This window comes from Cucumis melo, chromosome 1 (genome assembly GCF_025177605.1).
Source record: "Cucumis melo cultivar AY chromosome 1, USDA_Cmelo_AY_1.0, whole genome shotgun sequence".
Classification (NCBI taxonomy): domain Eukaryota; kingdom Viridiplantae; phylum Streptophyta; class Magnoliopsida; order Cucurbitales; family Cucurbitaceae; genus Cucumis; species Cucumis melo.
In genome coordinates this window covers 13,545,742-13,566,741 of record NC_066857.1, presented here as the reverse complement: position 1 = coordinate 13,566,741, position 21,000 = coordinate 13,545,742, and the positions used below count along the sequence as shown (strand labels likewise).

Below are 21,000 nucleotides of genomic sequence, written 5' to 3'. Positions count from 1 at the left end.
AGTTGTCACTACAGCAGACAAGGCACAACCTTCATCTATGGTGCTTGCTACATATCCTTGAGGTGGAAAATTTCTTGTTTAATTCCACAATTATAGCACTTCATGATCTTCTTACTTCATGATTTTGACCTTCCTTGATTTTTGCTCTCGGTCGAGTTGGGTTCCATTGATCTGCCTCTTGTTACTGCCAAGGCTTCTACTTGTTGTGAACTTGATATTATTTGTTAGATTGATGACAAGTTGATCATACGAGTTAAAAGACTTTAAATTAGAAGTTACGCACGCTTGTTTAGGCTCTATTTTATAACCCAGCATAACTAATTTCTCGTTGTTAGATTGATGACAATTAGAAGTTGATGGCTTCAAGGCATTTATATCTTTTCTCAAGATAGCCTTCATCTTCTACTTCCGCAACAAGAAAATAGTTATGTTGAATAATTTCTCAATCTCATACTTTGGTGTCATTACCATTACCTTTATCATGAACTAGAAACATCCTCAATCATGCATTTTAATTATTAAGGTGAAAAATATCATACTTATTTTTTGAAGTGGAGGATCCACCTATTAGTGGCAACCATAGAGCATACAGTGTATGTAGATATTAACACATAAAATAAAACCAGGGGTAAGAACATACGAATTCACTATAGAAAATAGGGGTTACAAATTGTCTTTCTTATTGAGAAATACAAAACCCTCTTGTAAGAAGAAATTCTCTCTATTTTATACTTCAAACTTATTGGAGATTTTGGTATGGCTTGACAACGATGAATCTTCACTTATTCGTAGCCAAAAGATACTTGGTCATAAAGCAAATTCAATTGCTCTAATTTGTCTTTGATAAATGTGTATGATCCAATGGCTCCAACTGTTCTATAAAGATATGAAAGATCAAACGAACATAAATTAATCTTGAACAAATTGTAAGATCAAATAATCCAAAATTGTCTTCAAGAAACTCCTTGAATTATGAAAATTCATAATAATTATCCAACATTTTCTTCATAAATATAAACTACTCTACCTTGAGTTGATATTAAACCTACTAACAAATCAAGAAGCGATACCGGCTGAAATATTGAAAAAATTCAGAACCATAATCGATAGAGAAAGCCGAAGAAAACTTTTACCTTTCCCAAACGAAGACTTACCAAAAGATAAAATAAACATTTGAATTTAAATTTGTACAAGACTGAAACGTGAAGAGAAACACATTTAAAATTATTTTCAATTCCTTAACTTTCTCCATATCAGTCCGTAGTAAAAATAAACCATACTCTTCAAACAATTTGATATATCAAATACTAACAAATTAACATTTCATTCTAGCATCTTGCAATGAGAGTGAAAGTTATGAAATGTCTATAGTACATAATAACTTATTACAATATAGCTAAAATATTAAAGGAATGTTTGGGACAAGGAGTTGGTTATGATAGTCTTATGTTATTATAGTCGGAATACAACAGTTTGTGGATCTTGGCAGAGCTCTCAGGACATCAGTGAGACATCGATCTGACAGAGAGTGGGTAGGCTGAGACGTGTTGGATCTGGGCGGCATGTGGAGACTCACACGCGGGGGACGTTGATCATTGTTCAAACGAGCAAAACGGCATCAAAGACAGTGGACTAGAGCAAAACGGCAACATATTTGAGCAGACAGCACTCAACATGGATGGAGCACGTCAGCATGGGGCTAGATTTGAACGACTGGACAGAAGGTGTTAGTAAGTGATTTGGGCAGCAGCAGTGCTAATTGAGGATAAAGAGAGGGTTGGATCTACACATTGGTCTGCCTCCGTCGATGGCAGACGGAGGGAGAGGTGGAACAAGGTTAAAACCTAGGACTCTAATACCTTGTAAAAATTTTACATTATTGAATAAATTTGAGTACAAGAGACCAAAATACTAATAAAGTAAAAATACGAAAACATTAAATAGGAATAAACCCTAATTTCTTTTAACAGTAAATAAGCTACACATTTAAGTGTCGTCCTGGAATTCCATGCCAAGATAAGTTTCCATATTCTCAAACAAAGTCATGAGCCAAAACTAAATAAAGGGATAAATTTTTCCCATTGGTAAATTTTTTGTTCTGTAAGCGTTCAGTATGAATGACAGACATTTTTTAAAAATGATATTTTCTTGGTTTATCAGATTACATTTTCTGTTCTATAAAATTAAAATAGCTACTCAGCTCCACAACCTTCTAAGGGTTCTTGCAGTAACACGGGAAATCAAACGTCTTCCAACCTCTACTGGAAGGTTAAGTATTTGTTGCTGTGATTCTGGGGGGAGCTACCATTATGAAAGGCATCAAAGAGAGATCGGTAAACATTAAATTATAGACAATTCATAGTAAAAAGAAAAAAACAAAAAGACAATTGAGTAATGATTGATTTTGGTTTTCATTTGGTTTTAAAATATAACACTCTTATCTTGAGTTTTGAATTTAGTTTTCGTTTGTTCCCTAGATCGCAAAATGTTACATTTCTAATCCTCGAGTTTTGGATTTAGCCTTCATTTGGTCTATAGGCTACAAAAGTTTACAATTCTAGTGATTTGTGTTCATTTTCTATTCCACCAACTGGAAACCATTTTCTATTCTACAAAAGTTTTCAGTCACTACCAAAAGCAAACATTAGTAATGTGAGGGTAGAAATGTAAAATACATAAATTTGGAGACCAAATGAAAACTAAACTCGGAAGGATAAAGACATGTAGAATTAATTTAGAAACCAAATGAAAATTAAAGTCAAAGTATTAAAAATGTAACACTTTGAAATTGAGGGACTCAATAGAAACAATACTTAAAACAGGAATTAAAAAGATATATTTTTTCTGGATTCTTTGAAAGCTGACTCAAGCATACCAGTGTCAATTCCAACTCAACCTTCTTTTGAGTCCAACAACTAGAAAAGATGGATGCTAGGTTAAGAAATTCCAAGGAATCGTGAGTTTATGAAAATTAGAAACTTGGTTGATTCATCTAAAGCCTAAACCTTAATTCACCAGTTTTGGATCGGATTTTTTTTTAATCTAATACCTGATAACATCCCAAGCCAGGCACTTTCAGTACTACCAATTCCACATGGTAAGATTTTGGAGAAACATACAGTATGTGGCATTTTTAACATTTAGCAAAAGTGGAACGAACACATGGACTACCCATACAAAATGTCAGGAAGACTAACGGGAATAGATGTTCCTTACAACTGATAACTATTTTCCTACTTTCGGAGTTGATCCAATAGCAAGGGTATATTTTAGGACTCGACTGATTAAGCCTTCAAGAAACTTTTATGATCAATAACAAATGTGAAGCTGTTATAAAGACAAATTGACACCATGAACGAAAATGGTAAATTGTAGGGCATATATCAAATGATTCAAATCCATACCTCAGGAATAACAGAGAGTACAGATAAAAGTTCCCGTACAGATGCTTCGTCCAAACCCGTTAGTTGATTCTTACTACCTCCCTGCAAAATTATCTACCGTAGTGAAAAGAGTCAACTAGTAAGCATCAGCTCTGATATAAAAATCTGTGAACATGTATATGCATGGTAGATTACAGCACACGCCATTGGGTATAATAGGTTAAACAATCTAATTTGTAGCTGGAGCTTTTGATACGACAGACACTTTATATGTCATATAGAAAGAGAATAATATATGGCATGTCTGGAAATGAATCTGAAAACAAAAATTTGAAAATAATAGATGCAACAGAAATGGGGATGTATTTCATTTTTTCAGATATGTGTATTAACCACAAATGACACACTTTACATGTTAGAAATATTTTATGTCCTCGGTACTCCTGATTTGGATGTATTGCTATACTCACTATAGAAACGCTCTTAAAAACTCCCAAAGACAAAATAAAATAAAAATAAAAATAGGGGAAATAGTTGAAAGTTAAGAGGTTCTTTTTCTACCCCTTTTTGCACTGCTTTAGGATCACTGAGATGCCAAATTAAAAGACATTAAAAAAAATTGATGCTAGTCGGCTCTCTCTCCTCACTCAACAAACATGTGATACCCTTTTAACTTAATTTCTGTTTTGCATAAACAATAGTTTCTTTTTTCTATTTTCTTTTATAAAATGGCTTAGTGTTATCTCCTAATTCTCACTTTTTCTAGTAATGTCAGTTAATAATAGTAAAGAATTATAGACCTGGTTGGAATCATTTTCCTGAGATCCTGACAGCAAGAGTATAAGGCGACCCAATGTTCTCAAGTTGTTCACATCTTCTTTGGTCATCATAGAGACAGAAATCAAAGAGCCAAAAGGTACCCTTGCAGCAGTCATAGAATTTAAGGAATCCAATGTTGCCAATCCCAATGCATCCAAACCCTGTCACCACAAACGCACAAAAAGAAGAAAAGAAAAAACAAAGAGAACAAGGAAAAGATGGTATGTGTCAGGTATCAGTCAAAGGAGAACATAAATAAATCTTTTCTCTTCATTATTTGGCAAAGAATTCATCATAGAAAAACTATACCAATTTATAATAAAATCATAGCGTGAAATATTCATTTGGACCATGAGACTGCCTAGATAAGTTGACTTACAACACCTCCAATAAAGAAACCCGAAAACATGCTTACTAACCCATAATATCACTAGTCTAGGATACAAAAAATGAGCCATAAGATACCGTGATAATTGACTATTGGCACATTTGGCACAAGGTTTTGTACAGAAAGGATGAATGTATCAAAAGCCTTAGATTTTTTCTTAGAGACGCATGAGAACATTTGAGTGGTAAAATGACATCCTTTTTCACCATTGACTATCTGTCGTGAAATCATGAATACACCATATAGATAAAATTTTATTATGATCTCTTAGCGTAAGAAGACAGCATGTATATATGCAAAATATTTACCTTAGTTAATTCTTGGAGAAGCAAATCTCTTAGGAAGGACCCCTGTATAGTGTTTTATTTTTTAGAAAAGAAAAGAGGAAAATAAATTTAGAGCTACTCATCATAAAGAAATACTTTGGAGATATTACTCAAATGAAACAAATATTGGTTCATACTTTCTCAGACAGTGCGAAGGAAAGGACTTCCTTGACAACTACCCTGTTACTCTGATTCTCTACATCTTTTATCACGGAGGACTTCTCCATTCTAGCACGAAGTGACTGCAATAAGAACATTATTATTGTGACATATATATATACACACAGTAGAATGAAAGCTTGACGAGAGAATACAACCAAGTGGAAATTATTTTAGACAAAAAGTTCACAAGACAGTAAATGAACTACCGGTTAATGATACAAGTATATACGGACATTGATGAATTTAATAAGCAATGCAGCGAAGCAACAAGTCAATAAGCCAGCACTGTCAATTCCCTTAGACTCAACTGATTGTTGACAAAGAAACATATATTGAATCTTCTCCACGGACAATATTTGGCATTTTTGTGCCTGATTAAACACGTTTTTTTGTTGGAACATTTACATTTGTGAATATTAATTGTCAAATATTTTTCCTTCTTGTCTTTTTTCCTTCTCAGATTTACAAGTATTTCTCCAATAAGAAGACCTTAATTGAATATATTCAATAAAAAAGAATAATTTTGTCCTCCCAAAATTAGACTTTTAGTCCTATTAAGAATTCTAACGAGTACCACAGGCTGGCAGCCATGATCATGAATAACAAACAGCGAACAGCCTATTTATTCCCCACACCCTTTCTCACGTGCCTTCTCTTACATACACATTAGTATAGGGGGATCTATCCTTAATTGACCCCCAAAAAGCAACCCTCTCTTCCGCAACATGCAGAAAATTGGCAATATGGGCAGCATGTTCCCAACTGGCATTTTAAACATCCCACCCATCGGCGGATTTAGTGTGGGCTTGGGAACTCAAGCCCCCATCAACTTTATACTTGTTGTATAATATATATATATATATATATATATATATATATATATATATATATATATATATATATATATATATATATAAATAAACTGACATTGTATCAATATCATTAGTTGGCCAAGTGGTAAATTAGTCTTCCAGCCCCCTTTGTCAACAAAATTCCTGGATCCAGCACTATTCCCACCCCTTCTCAACAAACTGCTCACTTGCAACTTGAAGCACCTTTGGTTGGACTTGAATAACATAAATGGCACAACAGGAAACGTCTGCTCAATGGCTTTTTGCAACTGTGAAATATGACAGATTGACTCCAATTGCACTCTCTCAGGCAATAAATCGTGGAGCAAACTTAGAATCAATTGGTTGAATCAGCATTCCCTAGTAATATGGAATATTCGAACATACCCAATTCTCTTTATCAAACACATCTCACACCTTAAGCTGCAATCAACATACACTCACAACAAGTGATCTATGGTCAAGTTCAACATGATATACTCTCTTTCTGGTGTGTGTGTGTTCTTGGAAGGGAAGACACATAGTCGACTGGGTTTGAAAGTTCTGAATTTTTATTAATTTCCTCAAAAATAACAAACTATGGGCTTTTATACTAAAACCCAAAAATTGTCAAAGTCAACCTAATTAGTTCTAAAATAACATCAACAGCTCTAAAATGACAGCTCACTTAAGATATTCAAACAACTAATTACATCACTTTCAATAGCTGATGTCTCTAAGAAAAATTTACACAGAAAAGGTTGTAATCATATTATTCATATATGCTTGGAATGTTGAAGGAGGATGATCACCAAAAATTCGAAATGCCCCTTGCGAGTTTTGGAACAGATTTTAAATTCTTCCCTACCCTTGGTCAGATTTTGTGATACCCCACTTTATCTGGAACTGTCCTTGTTCAGTTCCCAATAACCAATGCAATCGTTTGTTGCCATCTTTTTCCTTTACCACCAACACTAGACTTGGGAATGCACTAGTGGTTGGTTTTTGTTAGGAGAAGCACAGAAGCTAAATAACGAGCTATGAATTTGGAAATTTGTGAAGGAGATTTGGTTACAGGAGGTCCTGTCTTACCTTCACCAAGACAATGAGTTACCTATGAAGCTATTGTGTGATAACAAAGCCACCACCAACATAGCCAATAACCCCTTTCAACATGACAGAACTGAACATGTTGAGATTGACAAACATTTCATTATGGAGAAACTTGACAATGACAGTATTTGTATTCCATACATTCCATCAAATCAACAAATCGTTATTCTCTATGAACTAGGGCTTTCCACATATACAAGTGTTATTCTTTCTTCTCCTTTTATTAACTTTTATAAATTCATTAATGCAATTTTAGAAAAAGGCAGGGAACTGAATTGACTCTTAAATCAAGCAAGGGCTCAATTATCCTATTCGTAGGAACCAAGGATTGACTAGATGAATCAAGGACTGATCTAGCCAGCAACTTCTAAGTGTTCTCCGGTTGATTTTGAAGCTTCAACTTGCTGAAATTTACCGATTTGACAAATGGGCTTCAGGCAAATTATGGATGCAACATTTTTGGCACAAGGAATTAAAACTTAACACTTAATGGATCACTGTCAACCTCTTCATCCTTCAAAACTTGATTTAATATAACAACATCAACTGGGTTTGAAAAATCACAAGCAAATAAATCCCAATGACTTTACTTGGTGGAGTGACTAATGAAATATCACCAAAATTTAAGAAAATGTTTTCTCTCTTCTCGTCATTGATTTCTATTGTTTCTGGAATGAACCCACAAAGGTTTTCTTCGACTTGAATTTTGGCTTCTGATACATTTAAAAAACTTAAAGTTTCCACAGAGATGTCTACCAAGCCCTCTCAAAATAAGCCCCAATTAAGTTCAAATGTCTAGTTATTCTAGTAGTTTAAAAGGAAGGTTCTTAATCGATATCCATCCACCATATCCCTTTGCATACAGAGGTTTGCTATGTGCTAGCATATCCCACTTTCAAGTTTTAGATGAAAGGTGCCAAATTCCTGTTATTTCTCAGGTTGTTCCACAAGTTCTTCTAATGATCCTTGATCTACATCAATTAGAGCATTCTCTGCTATCAACCGGTTGATGATAACTCTCGATTGAAAGTATGTTTGCAAAGTTTCTTGAATCTCTACCCAACTATTGAACTCAAAAAGATGCATGACAACTCACAAAAGTATTAAAAAATCTGTTCTAACGACCTCTGAATCCTTGATATTTCTCTGATGATGAATGCTCAGTTTTTCGGGTCCAAAACAGAGGATTCCTTTTTCGGCTGGGCCTTGTCCACATAGCTATCCATCTTCTCTTCTTGGGGTTTGTTTGCCTTCTGAAAGACAACTTTTCAACTTGCTCTATTCTTATTCCAAAAAAGATGGAGGTTGTCTGTGTTAGTGATTTCAGACCCATCAGCCTTATAACTTTTCTTTAGTTGACCTTCGTGGACGGGAGGCAAATTCTTGATGCTAATTTGATTGCCTCAGAGGCAGTGGATGAATGGTCTTTAAGAGGCAGCAAAGGAGTCCTCTTGAAGCTGGACCATGAGAAAACCTACTAACAAGATGGATTGGTCTTTTCTTGACATGACTATGAAGCTTAAAGACTTTGGTAAACCGAAATATCTCTTCACTATCGCCTTATCCTTGGTCCGCAACATTTGGAAGATTAAAATCCCGAAGAAGGTTAAGTTCTTCTTTATGGTCCCTAGCTTATAGAGAAGCCTTAACACCCATGATAAGCTCCAAAGAAAGTTTCAGTATTCTACTCCCAGCCCTTCTATGTGCCTTTGTTTTAATAGTAAGGAGACTTTGGACCACTTATTCTCGCATTGTGACTATATTATGAAAGTTTGGTCTCTGCTGTTCAGAACTGCCTCCCTAGCAAGATTGATAGTTGGATGCTTGAAGGGCTCAATAGCAAAGTTTTGCATCCAAAGGGGAATTTTCTGTGGAGATGTGCTACTTGATCTCTTTTGTGGTACATTTGGAATGAGAGAAATAGTAGAATTTTCTTTTACAAATATAACTCTTTAGATTCTTTTTAGACTATGGTTCAACACACAGCTTCTTGGTGGAGTACCAACTACACCAAACACTTTTATAGTTATAGCCTTTCTATGATTTTCAACAATTAGAAGGCCCTTATTCATTAGTTTGCTTGCTTTTCTCTGGGGAGGGCCCTCTCATTCCTTGCCCAGGTTGTTCTCTTCTGTTCTCTTGAATATTTCCGTTTCTTATTAAAAAAAGAAAAAGTATAAAGACCAAAATGAACACTTTCGAAGTACAAGAACTGAAATGAACCCAAACTCAAAGTATAAGAATTGAGAAGTAGCATTTTAACAAAAAAAAAAAGAAAAAAGCAAAGAAAAACGAAAAGAAAGTTGCAGCATCCACACAAGAAAGCCTCTAGAAAACAAAAATACCCACGTATCGGCGATAAAAGTCAATTGGGGTGCCTATCTCAAGAAAGGAAAAATATTGAGGAAGACAATTGTTTTCTTACTAAAGAAGAATGGATACAAGACTAATCTAAATAGAGATTACAAAGCAAACAAGCTAGGAAAGAAAATATCATATAACGAAATAATTGTGAATTAAGAGCTAAATACAAATAAGAAAATAAGATATACAAAATATAGTTGTAAATGATAATTTAAACAATAAAATAAAATAGAAATATCACCTCGTTAATCAGAGACTCCAAACGATCAATCCTGAAAACTCCTTCCTATCATGAAGACAGATAAAATGAACCAATTGAATGCTTCATGTTATATTTGAAAGGACTAGAATGCAGCAAACAAAAACATTAAGAGTTTATTTACAAAGCAAAGAATGTTTCACTTTATAAAGCAGAGATATCAGGGAGGACTTGAGCTTGGGTGAATTGCCAGTCAGTACTTTTCTAGCAATCCATGGATATGTACTGCCCAAAACTTTGTAATTTGGGTCAAAGCTGACAGCAATTCCCTCCAGTACTGCAAGGCTACATCCATCAACAAAGTAGGAGTTTAAAAACCAATGATTTTAGATGTTATACCAAGTGAACGAAAAATGATTCACATTATTTACATCACCTCGTATTAAAGAGATTACATAGTACCTTAAATCACCAATTCAACTCAAAAGCTTAAGCTGATAGGTGAGGGTAAATTTAATATAATATCTAAAACTCTCTCTCACTTGTGGGCTTGAAATATCTAAAAAGACCTAGCAAGTGAAAATTAATATTAAATGGGGAGGAAATAATGTCACAAGGGCTTGAACCCAAAACATCTTGAACCATCTTAAATCACCAATTCAACCCAAATGCTTAAGCTGATAGGTGAGGGTAAATTTAATATAATATCCAACATAGCATAAAACTAATAGTTTTAACTAAGCAAAATTACATATGTCACAAATAAGTATGACTACCTCCTAATGACGAGAGAAAAATATGAAGGTATACGGAATTTGAACTTATACCTGCAAAAAAAAAAAGTTTAAAAATGTCAATAGGAACCCTGCAATAATCTAAAATTTTTAGATGAGAATGTTTCCACCATCCAGAAATTAACAATTTCGTGAATGTGCCCACATAATATATATTCCAACTTACCAAGATGTTAAAATGCAGAGAATAAATTCATCATGCTTGAATCAACGATATATTATTAAAACAAAACTTCCTGTGCCAGGGACTTCACAACGTGATAAACATTAAGTTTTAGTTTAGTTAGATCAAGCTCATGAGTGGGTTGTGAATTTAATACCTTCCTCTCACAGCCAAACAGTTAAATCCTACAGATTTAAAAATTAATCTTTTATACTTAAACGCTTCCACGTCTGACTCCTATCAGTTCAAAATCTACTCAAGAAACTGCACTCAATCACATCAGACTTCTAACAAGTATATATTATTCAATTCTACGTGGAAGTATAAGCTCTCTTATTAGAACTTTGATTGCAAAGAAATCAAAGAATTGTCCAAAGGAAGTATCTTTCATACTAGATAATATTGAATCAACTCATCATAAAGCCTCCTACTGGTAGTCTCTCCCCGCAAGCTGTATGCCGGTTCCCTACTTCAGGACAGTTGTGGGCTTGAAAATTGAAGCCAATATGTGGTTGTCAATATCAAATGGAGAGAAAATAAAAGGGGTTTGGACACGGGACCTCTACCTCTGATACCATACTATGTTAAATCATTATGGAACCAAAATGTTGAATAATGATAAATTTAATCTTCTGTTAACAATTTATTTTGACAACAAGCTCATATCCAACCACCACAAGTCCTACAGAAGTAAACTCAACTACTGAATTAGTTTTCCCACTTTTTTTCTTCTTCAAAGTTCCACCCTGATTAGAACTTCAAAGAATACTGAAACTGAGACAATGATTTGGATGCTAGGAGTCAAGAAAAATCATACATTGTGGTTCCTAAGTTTCCCAGAAGGTCCCCAAAGCTAATACTTCTTACTCCTTTTGAAACAGCATTTTGGAATACAGCTGCACCCACAAGATATGTGAGATTAATATCTCATCCATGATAACCCTTTAGAAAATTACCATCAAACCCAATAACACAATTCATTGATGCATGAAATTTTTAGGGAAAAAAGGAAAACCTGTTAACGCCTGTGTGACTGCTTGTCTATCTGCAGTTGGTGGAAGAAGCCTATAAAGACAAGAAAAATGCCACCTCAGAAAAGTCGAGCATTGAAAGAATTATCTTTAACAGAAAACGAGTAGAGAGAAGCCACAGGCCCACGATACCCAAGGGTGACAAAATCCTTGGCCAATGCATCAAAATCACGGTTTACAAGATGGAGACAAGCTTCAATAAATCCATCACGAAGCTCTTGTTTAAATTCACCCATCATACCAAAATCTGGCAGCAAAGGTGTAAATATTAACTCATCAAGATATGTGGTGTTTAACTTTATATCATTGTAAGCGTGTAAAATATATATATAGTTGGACATGATAAAAAGGTTTTCCATTTATTTATACAGGAATAAAAAAGGTAATGGAAGATGAAGCATCTATTTTGTCGAATGATGGTAAGATGAATGAAGTGAAAGTTTGTCCAAACGTTTCTTTAGCATGATGGGAAGATGAATGAAGTAAAAGTTTGACAAAATGTTCCCTAAGAATGATCTTCCTCTTAATTTGAATGACTCAGGTGACAATGGTCCTAAGGTAGCTGCACCTATTGATGATTTTCCCCACTATAAGAGTCTCTAGAAGAAGTTAAGCATTCATCATTTCCTCAACCTACAGAAAGAACTAACAGAGTGAAGCCAAGGTGGTCTATGGAAGCCTTCCATCTGCATCATTCTCAAAAAAAAAAAAAAAAAAAAAAGGAAAAAGAAATTCCTATTGTCCCTGAATGCACAGATAGTAGTTCTGATGCTCTAGAAGAGTTTTACACTGATCTTTTGATTTCATCACTCTAGATGCAATGGAATTTCATTTCAAAAAAGCGACAACTTTTGGATCCTGACAAGGTCTTTAGCAATTCTAGTATCTCTATCCCGCGTCCTAAAGAAGTTTTATCTTCTTTTCAGTGATGATGAGGAATCAATTGTAAGAATTGCATTTTCCTATAGAGGAATCAGTGCCAAGAAGGTAAAAGTATCAAATTTCAGGTAGCTATGGGCAAAAACTTAAGATATACAATCAAGCTCTCACCAAAAGTAGCATATGACAATATAGTTAATGATAGTACCTAAATAAGCTAGTTTTCCGTCAGAGGTGCGAAGAAGATTTCCAGGGTGAGGATCTGCATGATAGAATCCATATTCCAGAAGTTGATTGAAGGAGCAGTATACCCCAACCTATTGGGGACGATGAAAGAGATCATATTAAGATATTACAAAAAGAAATGAGACACAAGAAGGTTTCTAAAGAAGCATATAGTCCAGTTGTAGAATTTCATTTAGTCTTGAGAATAACCTCCACCAAGTAAAGATCCTTCGTCTCTGTTAACCTCTGCCCCTACATAAACGATATGAAAAGATAAGCGAGCAATGATTCCAATTACGACGATAAATGAAAATTTTAGTTTTTAGTGATTAGCCCAAGTAAACAGTCTCCCAACTCTTATTTTCCTCTCACAAAATTAAGGTTAAACTTACAAATTGCAAGAATATCAAACATAGTCGGCCACAAATATCAAGATCCGCGATTCAAATAATAATTAAAAATAAAGAAATTGGACTAGATTGGAGTAAAACATTCCTATTTTGCCAGCCCCGAAATTATCAATATGTCAACTAATATGACCAACACTTATTTCATACCTTGAAGGATGAGTCAAGCAATCATACCTTTACCCATTCCATAGTAAGGACCCTACGTGTTGTGTACTCCATGAACATTTGAGGAACCAATACATCTTGCAAGCTTCCGTACAACTGTCTGTTCAATCAAATGTGAAGTACCACTAGTTAGCAATATGTATGAAAGTTTCAAATTAAATTATCAAATTCAGATGCATGTATTGATTGTAAATATGTTAATTAGGTGTCTATTTTTTATTTTATTTTAATCTCATTATGATTCTTACCTTCGATGTGTTGGGCCTTTCTTATATAAGAATAAATTATTGTAATAGTTATACAAAGACATTTTCATTCCATAAAATTAAGAGCTTGTAATCTTGCATCGTAGGCTCTTCATGACAACATTGGCATAAGGCCTCATCTTATCTTGAGCTTCTCTTGCACCCAAGACATAAAAATAGGCAGATTGCACTCCAAGACATTGTAATAGGCAAGTGGCCATGAAAAAACATTAATAAAGAAGGATGCCATCGTGCTAAGTTTCTAAATTTCTCCATGTCACTGAATTTTGGGATCTAGTAAGACTTATCTCTTCTACTTCATGGTGCTCTTTATCAAAGGTTTCTTTTTCTTTTTCATTTTTTCTTTTCTAGTTAGGAGTTACAACTTGCAAATTGTTACCATCACCAGCCCTTGCACCAACTTGAAATTAAAATATAATTCATTGTGATCTTCAAGAAGTGTATATAGAGTAATCACTGAGGTTTACTGCTCGGGGAAGATGGAAAATGTACGGCTTCATAAATCTTTGTATGGAATAAATCAACACCCACCTGTATGGTTTGGAAAATTCAATCAGGTGATTGAAAGAAGGAAAACCTCCTGAGATCGATCTTTCTTTTAATAAACAATCTAACAGCAGTGTCATTCTATTAGTTTTATATGTTGATGACATTGTTCTTACCGATGACATATTAGTTGCATATGAGTATGTGCATGGTATCATCTAATCTTTTGTTTTTTATAAACGGTCTGAGAATGCCATCCTATTAGCTACATGTGTTAATGGTATTCTTACCACTAATCATGACCCATAGATTTGGCGAGCTGGTTTAGTCTAGGGCATTAAGATAGGGGTTTAGATAGTATGGGTTAAGAAAACCGTGCTTGGAGCGCAAGTTTTGGAAGCTTGGTTTAAAAAGTTTGTGATTGGAGTGCAAGTTTAGGAAGTCTACGAATGGAATGCAAAGTTAGAAATCTTGGGTTTGTCAAAGATTTCGTTATATTTTATCAATGTTTGTGTAACAACCCAAATTTTCTGGTAATTTAAAATTAGTTATTTTATGGATATTATTTATATCGGTTGTTTGAATTGTTGGGATTAAGATAATTCAATTTCAAATTGAAGGATACATTGAAAGATTTGATTTATCAGAGAAGAGTTGGTTAATTATCAAAAGAAATTGGGAGTTTGAGGAAATACTAGAAGGAAAAGGAAATATATATGTGAGTGTATATATATTATTATTGGGGATTAAAATTTTAATAAGGAATTGAAGGGATAATATACATACATATATATATACATACATATATATATATACATACCATTAACACATGTAGATAATATACATACATATATATATATGCCTTCGTAAAAGTGAAAGTAAAAAAAGAAAGAAAATAAGAAAATAAAAATCGTCAAAGGCTTTCAACATCCTTGGACTATGACATTATTTATTTCAAAGGGAGACAAGCCTCTTTATTAATGATAAAATAATAAATGAAACTTGAGCTTATGAGCATTATACTAAGAGCAAGAGAACAAGGGGAGAATATAGTCGAAAACTAAAACATAAGCTAACTTAGACAACCTAAAAACGAATTCCAGCAGAAAATAAACAAGTTAAACATACCATTCAAAGTTAAAACAAATGTAGAAAGCTAATTACAAAGCAAAACTTAAAAACTCTCACAAAAGGAACCCAATTGAATCTAAAATCTTGTGTGGCCAAATCTTCAACAGGAGAAAGAGAGATGCAAAGAAGATGCAACTGGCTGCCTCAAGACTGTCTTGCCAAAATAATCCAAAACCTAGAGGAAGCTCGAAGAAGTCTTCAAAACCATCAGCAACTATTTCTAAATAAAACCCCAGATGTTACTCCCTTTCGGCAAACTCAAGAAGCTAAGACCAAACACAAAACTAATATCAAGTAATTTACCACAATCAGTGAGGCTTTACTTGTAGAGTTATGGTTCAAAAGAAATCAGCGTCTTTTTCCACGACAAGGCCTCAAGCTGGAATAATCGTTTTGAGTTTGCTCAATTTAAATGCTTCGTCATGGTGCTCTGTATCCAAGGGTTTCCAGGATTATTCCTCACAAGAGATTCAATTAAATTGGCAGACTTTCATGTGTCTTAAAGAGTGTATTATCTAAGAAGTTTTTCTACTTTCTACTCTTATTAGTGCTAATTTTGTGCTGTCTCAGCTTGTTTGGACTCGAGTTTCTTGATGTAACTGGTTAAGTAAGTTTGTAGTTTCTTGGACCTGATGAGCGCTAGGGGGGTGTCTCTTTGCATATCCCTCATGTACATAGAACTATGTCTCTTTCTTATTTTATATCTAATAAAAAGATCTGTATCCTTTCCAAAAAGTGAGGCTTTACTCGCTGCCCACATGAAAAGATCAAGGAAAGACGGAAATTGGTCTGATCATCTAAAGGGATTACATTTAAACAGCTGAAGAATCAAATTAAAATTAGTCCACAATCGGCAATTATTGACTTTAGATGATCTAATATTTCGCAAGACTGGGGACAAGAGCAAGCAGCAGAGGGTAAATTTTCAGATTTCAGGTCTGCCTTGCATTCAAACAAGGCATTAAGATCTGTTTGTAAAGGCTCTAAACGTCAGCCTCTCAAGCTCGGTTGCTTAGCCAAAAGCTCCACTTTCTCACTACTAATGTTGAAAGGAGAGTTGATGGAAAACTCACTCTTCTTTCTAGAGGGAATGAGAGGGGTTTTGCTCGGAGAGCCCCTAAAAAATTTTACCTTCGAGTTGGGCAAAGAGAACTCTAAGAACTTAAACTGCAAAGGGTGAGAAAAATGACAATCTGACTTGATAGAACATGCAGGAGCTTGAATTTGGGTGCAACTAACTTCCAACAAATATGAATTAGCCTCTAAAAACAGCTTGAATCTGCTGGGTTTGACTAAGGATTGAGAGTGGGGGAACGCTTTTTGCCTCTAGCAATTCAAGCACTTGATCTTCAACTATCTGCACTTTTAAGGACTGTTTAGTCGAAATCTTCTTTGATTTTTTTCTTTCTTTTTTTGCTCTCCAGCCTACTTTGCTGAGGAATAAAGAGAAGAAGAGGAGAAAGAACCGGAAGAATAAGTTGAAGGGAGCTTGGCCCTTTCTTTAAAAAGGTATCAGCCGAATTAATTTAAGAGAAGTTTAACTACTTGTTTAAATGTTGTGTGATGATTCTTATTGGGCAAAGTAAAGGTCTCAGCCGCATTTTCTATCTCCTATGTGAAAGAAACTCTTGGCCTTTTTCAATCAAGTTTGCCTCCAAATTTGAATTTCCTATCCAAATTTAATGCGGCGGGTGGAAGATTACACCAAGATGAGCAAGGATCCCCAACCGGAATTACTATTGAAGTCAACACAAGGATTTCTTGAGAAGCCTAGCTTTGAAAGAGACAAATTGAGAAAGTCCCGTTCCTGATTAAAGATATTCAAATCTAGATCTTCATCTTAAGACAAATCCTTGCCAAGTCTATCAGATTTGAGAAATCCTTGATAAAGAGGGCATCTTGAACGGCTAAGGGATCTTTAATAATTTCAATATCTCATAAATTAAGATAAAAGTTTCCACGAAATTCATCCTTTAATTCGATTGTTGCCGGTAAAAAACCATAGAGATTTTCCTTCACCTTAATTTTAGCTTTCGACACATTATTCATATTCAATGTATTTAAGGGATATGCTCTTGAGGCCTCAAAATAATTCCCAATTGCAAAAAAGACATCCTTCTTGCAATAATCTAATGGTAAGTTGTTGATGGATGGTAACTCTCGAAGCCTCAAATAACTTCCAACTTGCCATGTTTGAACTTGTTCCATTTTTCAACTAAAAGATGGAAGAGTCCTATTAAACCACCAATTCACCCAAAAATAAGATTTTGGGTGAATTGGTGGTTTAATATGGTATCAAAGCAGGTAGTATAGACTTTCAAGCTCGCACAATGGCTCGGGTTCCCTTTATTATGATTAATGGCCGCAAAATCAAGGGACTTAACTCTCCACATAAGACGATCTTTGGAGCTCTGATGGGAGTTGAGTTAGAGGGCGATGGCTCGAGAACCATTTCTTATAGTGCAAGTTTGATAGGAACCATTCCAACATCAGGACAAAGAACGACCACCCCTTTTGTCTTCCTCTGAAAAAACCCTAATGGTTGAAAGTCCACCTGAAGCTAGGCAGAAGTCACAACATAAAACCTAACAATTATTGGATTTGAACTTTTGCTTCGTTCTCCCATGATCTAGCTCCCCAAATTTCAGAAAGAAACGATTCTCCAAGGATCTGACTAACTTTGCTATCGCTGTAGGGAACCAATTCAGGTGGGCATTTGGGACAACTAGAGATCGTTGAGCTTCCATATCCTCCATATGAAAAAGGTCATTTTCCAGCCAAACACAAAAGTGCGAGTGAAGTATTTTGCAACTTTTTACTTCCATTGTACTAGATCTAAGCCGAAAAAAAACCCTGGAGAAGACTGAGAGTGATGTTGAGGATTGAAGAAAATGTCGGAGAAATCACCAAAAAGGTGTAGATGATCAATGGAGAAGACAACGGAGGAAGGAGGAGAGAGCATACTGTTAGGATCCCACCTAACAAGAATTATCTCAAGACAAAGGTTGAGAACTCAAGAACAGTTAAAGACAATCAAATAGGAAAATGTATGAAATATATCCTAAATTATCATAAGAACAATAACAAAGTAACCCTAGCCTTTCGAGAGGGCTAGACTCTCCCAAGGTGGTTACAAGGAAATCCCTTTACAAAATTCTTCACCCCTCTCCCCTAATCCCTCTCCTACTATTTATAATGAAAAGACCTAACTAACTTAATAACTATTTAATAATGTGCCCCCATTAATAACCGTCTTCATTTCCTACTAATATTCTACTGTTTCCCTATCTAGGGTCCTTGCACATACATCTTTTGCTAGATTTTTTCATTATTAAATTTCACAAATCTCTTTTTTGCTCTCATTTAAATCTCATGCAAAGCTATTTTCAACTGCAAACAACTTCGATCAACACCCCCCCCCCTCCTCAGTTATTTGAGGATCGTAGGCATTTTATTTGAGAAACACAAAGGTTTCCTATGGATTCGACTTATATTCCCACATACCCTTTTGATCGCGATCATCAGGATCAACCATCGAAGAATATAGGGAGGAAAAGAAGATTTACCGAAAAATAAGGTCGTGATTGCACAATTTCCAGAAGCAAAGATTTTGGGAGCGCCAAGGGCAATGCCTAGGTGCTAGGTCAATTTGGGAAAAATATGCACACTTTTGGAAGTTATAAGGTTTATGGCTGGCCTCCACATGAAATTTTGGAGTTTCGAGGCCTGGAGAGAGTATTTTGAGCAGAGTATAGAATTATTTGATGTCAAAGTCGATTGGAGAAGATTGGAGGGTGAATCTATCACATAGACGAGGTCAAAACTTCAGGTAACACTTTTCCTTCTCTTTTGTATATTTGATCTTTCTTTGTTTTGCATTCTAATTGTGGTTCTAACCATGTTAGGCTAACTTCTCCTAGTTCTAGGTTTAGATGGATTTTATGGAATATTTCTAAACACTTTTGTTGATCTTGAATCTAATTTACATTATTACTATCTAGCATGACAGTTCTTAATGATTTTGAATGTTTGATCAATATTTATTTCATGATTTAAATCTAACTTTAACGAGTAAGTTTTAGATTAGATCATGTTAGACTATTATCTGAACACACAAGGGTAGTTGGATATTAGTAGAGATTGTTAAAGAATGGTTTTAATGTTTTGCTTCATTGCCTTGTTTCAAGTGATTAGTAAGTAGTAATTAAGTGAAAGAAAATATTGTTTTGAAAGACTCAATCTAGATAAAAGACTTCTCGATCTAGATATTGTGTTAATTGATTCAAGAGTAAAGCAATTGAGTTCAGTAATTCCACAAGTGAAGTTTATTCCCTAGAACATTTTCTTGCTAATAACACAACATCGCTTCTATCGCTTTCTAATATCACTTTTATTGCTTCCTTAGCTTAGGTTATTTAATCTATCTCATGAGTTGATCTTAAATAAAGTTGGAATGATCTATAAAATAGCTAAAAATTTATCAATCTAATTCCCCAAGACGATACTTGACCAAAGCCATTTTAAGCTTTTAACCATATTATATTACTTGATGCATGCACTTGCTTCACATGACTTCTATCTTTTTTTTCTTTTTTTTCTTTTTCTTTTTTTTTTTTTTTTTTTTTTTGTGTGTGTTTTTTCACTTTTGTCTCAATGAAATTAGTCGTTTTCATTTAATAAAAATAATAATAATAAAGGCTTGAAATAGGCTTTTGCTTTAAAAGAAAAGAGGTGTGTGTTTTTATACTTACGCCTTTGAGGCATAATTATGAGTAAGATATGGAAGGGTAACAAAGATGAGGGTCTTCATCTTTTAAATGGGAAATTCTTCTTAATCCCATGAAAGAAGATGGATTTGGGTTTTATGCTTTGAAAGACAGGAACAGAACCCTTCTTGCAAAATGGATTTGGCAATAATAGTCTAAACATGGCTCAATGGCTCAACGGAGGAAGGTTATTAATGCTAAATATCAAACCACCCTTCTCAAAAACAAACCGGGTAGCTTCTTCCTTAGAACAGCCAGGGCCCATGGAAAAATTTCTCTATGCTAAATATCGAAGGTTTTTCTTTTCTTCTATTTTTTCTGTGGTGTTACTGCCAACTCTTGTAATATTTTATACTTCTACAACTTTTAAAATAAATATAACTCTACAAGATATTTTTCATGTTTTCTAAATTTATGTATGGTATGCCGTTCTAATTATAAAAATTAATTTAAAAAAAAAAAAGTTGCTATATTTTCCCATGTCTTTTTTTTCAACTTTCTTCCTATGTTTTTCCTTTGTTTTTTAATTTGTTTTGTGTATTCTTCCTTTATTTCCCTAATTTTAGGTATTGTTTTTAGCTCAAAAGATAAAGGTAATAGTTGATGTAGTTTAATCTTTCTAAATGCTACAATACTAGGCTGGTAAGCTTGTACGATTTTATGCTTTTTACTCTATTTGAAATTAGCCTCATGCCTCACACCACCTCAAAGCTTACCATTATTAGTGATATATAATTAAATCTGCCTTCAACCATTAATTTAAGTTTTTTGGTGAATAGGTGGTTTAATATGGTATCAGAGCAGATGCTTCAGGGAGGTTTTGTGTTCAAGCCATACATTGTCGTTTCTTCCCCAATTGAAATTGATTTCCACTTGTTGGGCCTTTATCAAATATTTCAAGCCCACAAGTGATGTGGAGAGTTAGTGGTATATAATTAAATTTGCCTTCAACCACTGGCTTAAGTTTTTGGGAGAATTGAATACTTACACCTCAGTTCTTGATAAGAAAAGTCTCAAGGTTGCCTTAAAACTTTTTGAAACATTGGAACTCCTTATAAGGTAAAAAAAAAAAAAAAAAAATCTAGTGATAATGAACTTGC

General features: G+C 34.4%; 1 protein-coding gene and 1 long non-coding RNA gene across 5 annotated transcripts in view; both read right to left on the bottom strand.

Moving 5' to 3' along the window:
• Positions 1-1,298: 1,298 nt before the first annotated feature.
• Positions 1,299-21,000, bottom strand: part of LOC103490147 (uncharacterized aarF domain-containing protein kinase At1g71810, chloroplastic) — a 32,374-nt gene continuing 12,672 nt past the window's right edge. Inside the window, exons 8-21 of one of the 4 annotated variants that reach the window (XM_051089557.1) lie at positions 13,261-13,351; positions 12,887-12,928; positions 12,660-12,768; positions 11,705-11,819; positions 11,557-11,606; positions 11,359-11,437; positions 10,361-10,411; positions 9,788-9,929; positions 9,627-9,671; positions 5,054-5,158; positions 4,899-4,940; positions 4,184-4,363; positions 3,405-3,485; positions 1,299-1,713 (exon numbers count right to left, since the gene is read on the bottom strand). In XM_051089557.1, the coding sequence (XP_050945514.1) occupies positions 1,633-1,713; positions 3,405-3,485; positions 4,184-4,363; positions 4,899-4,940; positions 5,054-5,158; positions 9,627-9,671; positions 9,788-9,929; positions 10,361-10,411; positions 11,359-11,437; positions 11,557-11,606; positions 11,705-11,819; positions 12,660-12,768; positions 12,887-12,928; positions 13,261-13,351 (1,213 nt within the window). In that variant the 3' untranslated portion in view covers positions 1,299-1,632. Of the gene's footprint in view, positions 1,714-2,056; positions 2,302-3,404; positions 3,498-4,183; positions 4,364-4,898; positions 4,941-5,053; positions 5,159-9,626; positions 9,672-9,787; positions 9,930-10,360; positions 10,412-11,358; positions 11,438-11,556; positions 11,607-11,704; positions 11,820-12,659; positions 12,769-12,886; positions 12,929-13,260; positions 13,352-21,000 lie in introns of those variants that run through there. The other 3 variants (XM_008449527.3, XM_008449526.3, XM_008449525.3) reach the window with 3 other exon arrangements.
• LOC127150866 (uncharacterized) lies at positions 15,101-21,000 on the bottom strand. The gene is made up of 2 exons (XR_007823434.1): positions 15,438-21,000; positions 15,101-15,354 (listed from the first exon to the last, which is right to left on the bottom strand). It is a non-coding gene; the product is annotated as an uncharacterized LOC127150866 (long non-coding RNA).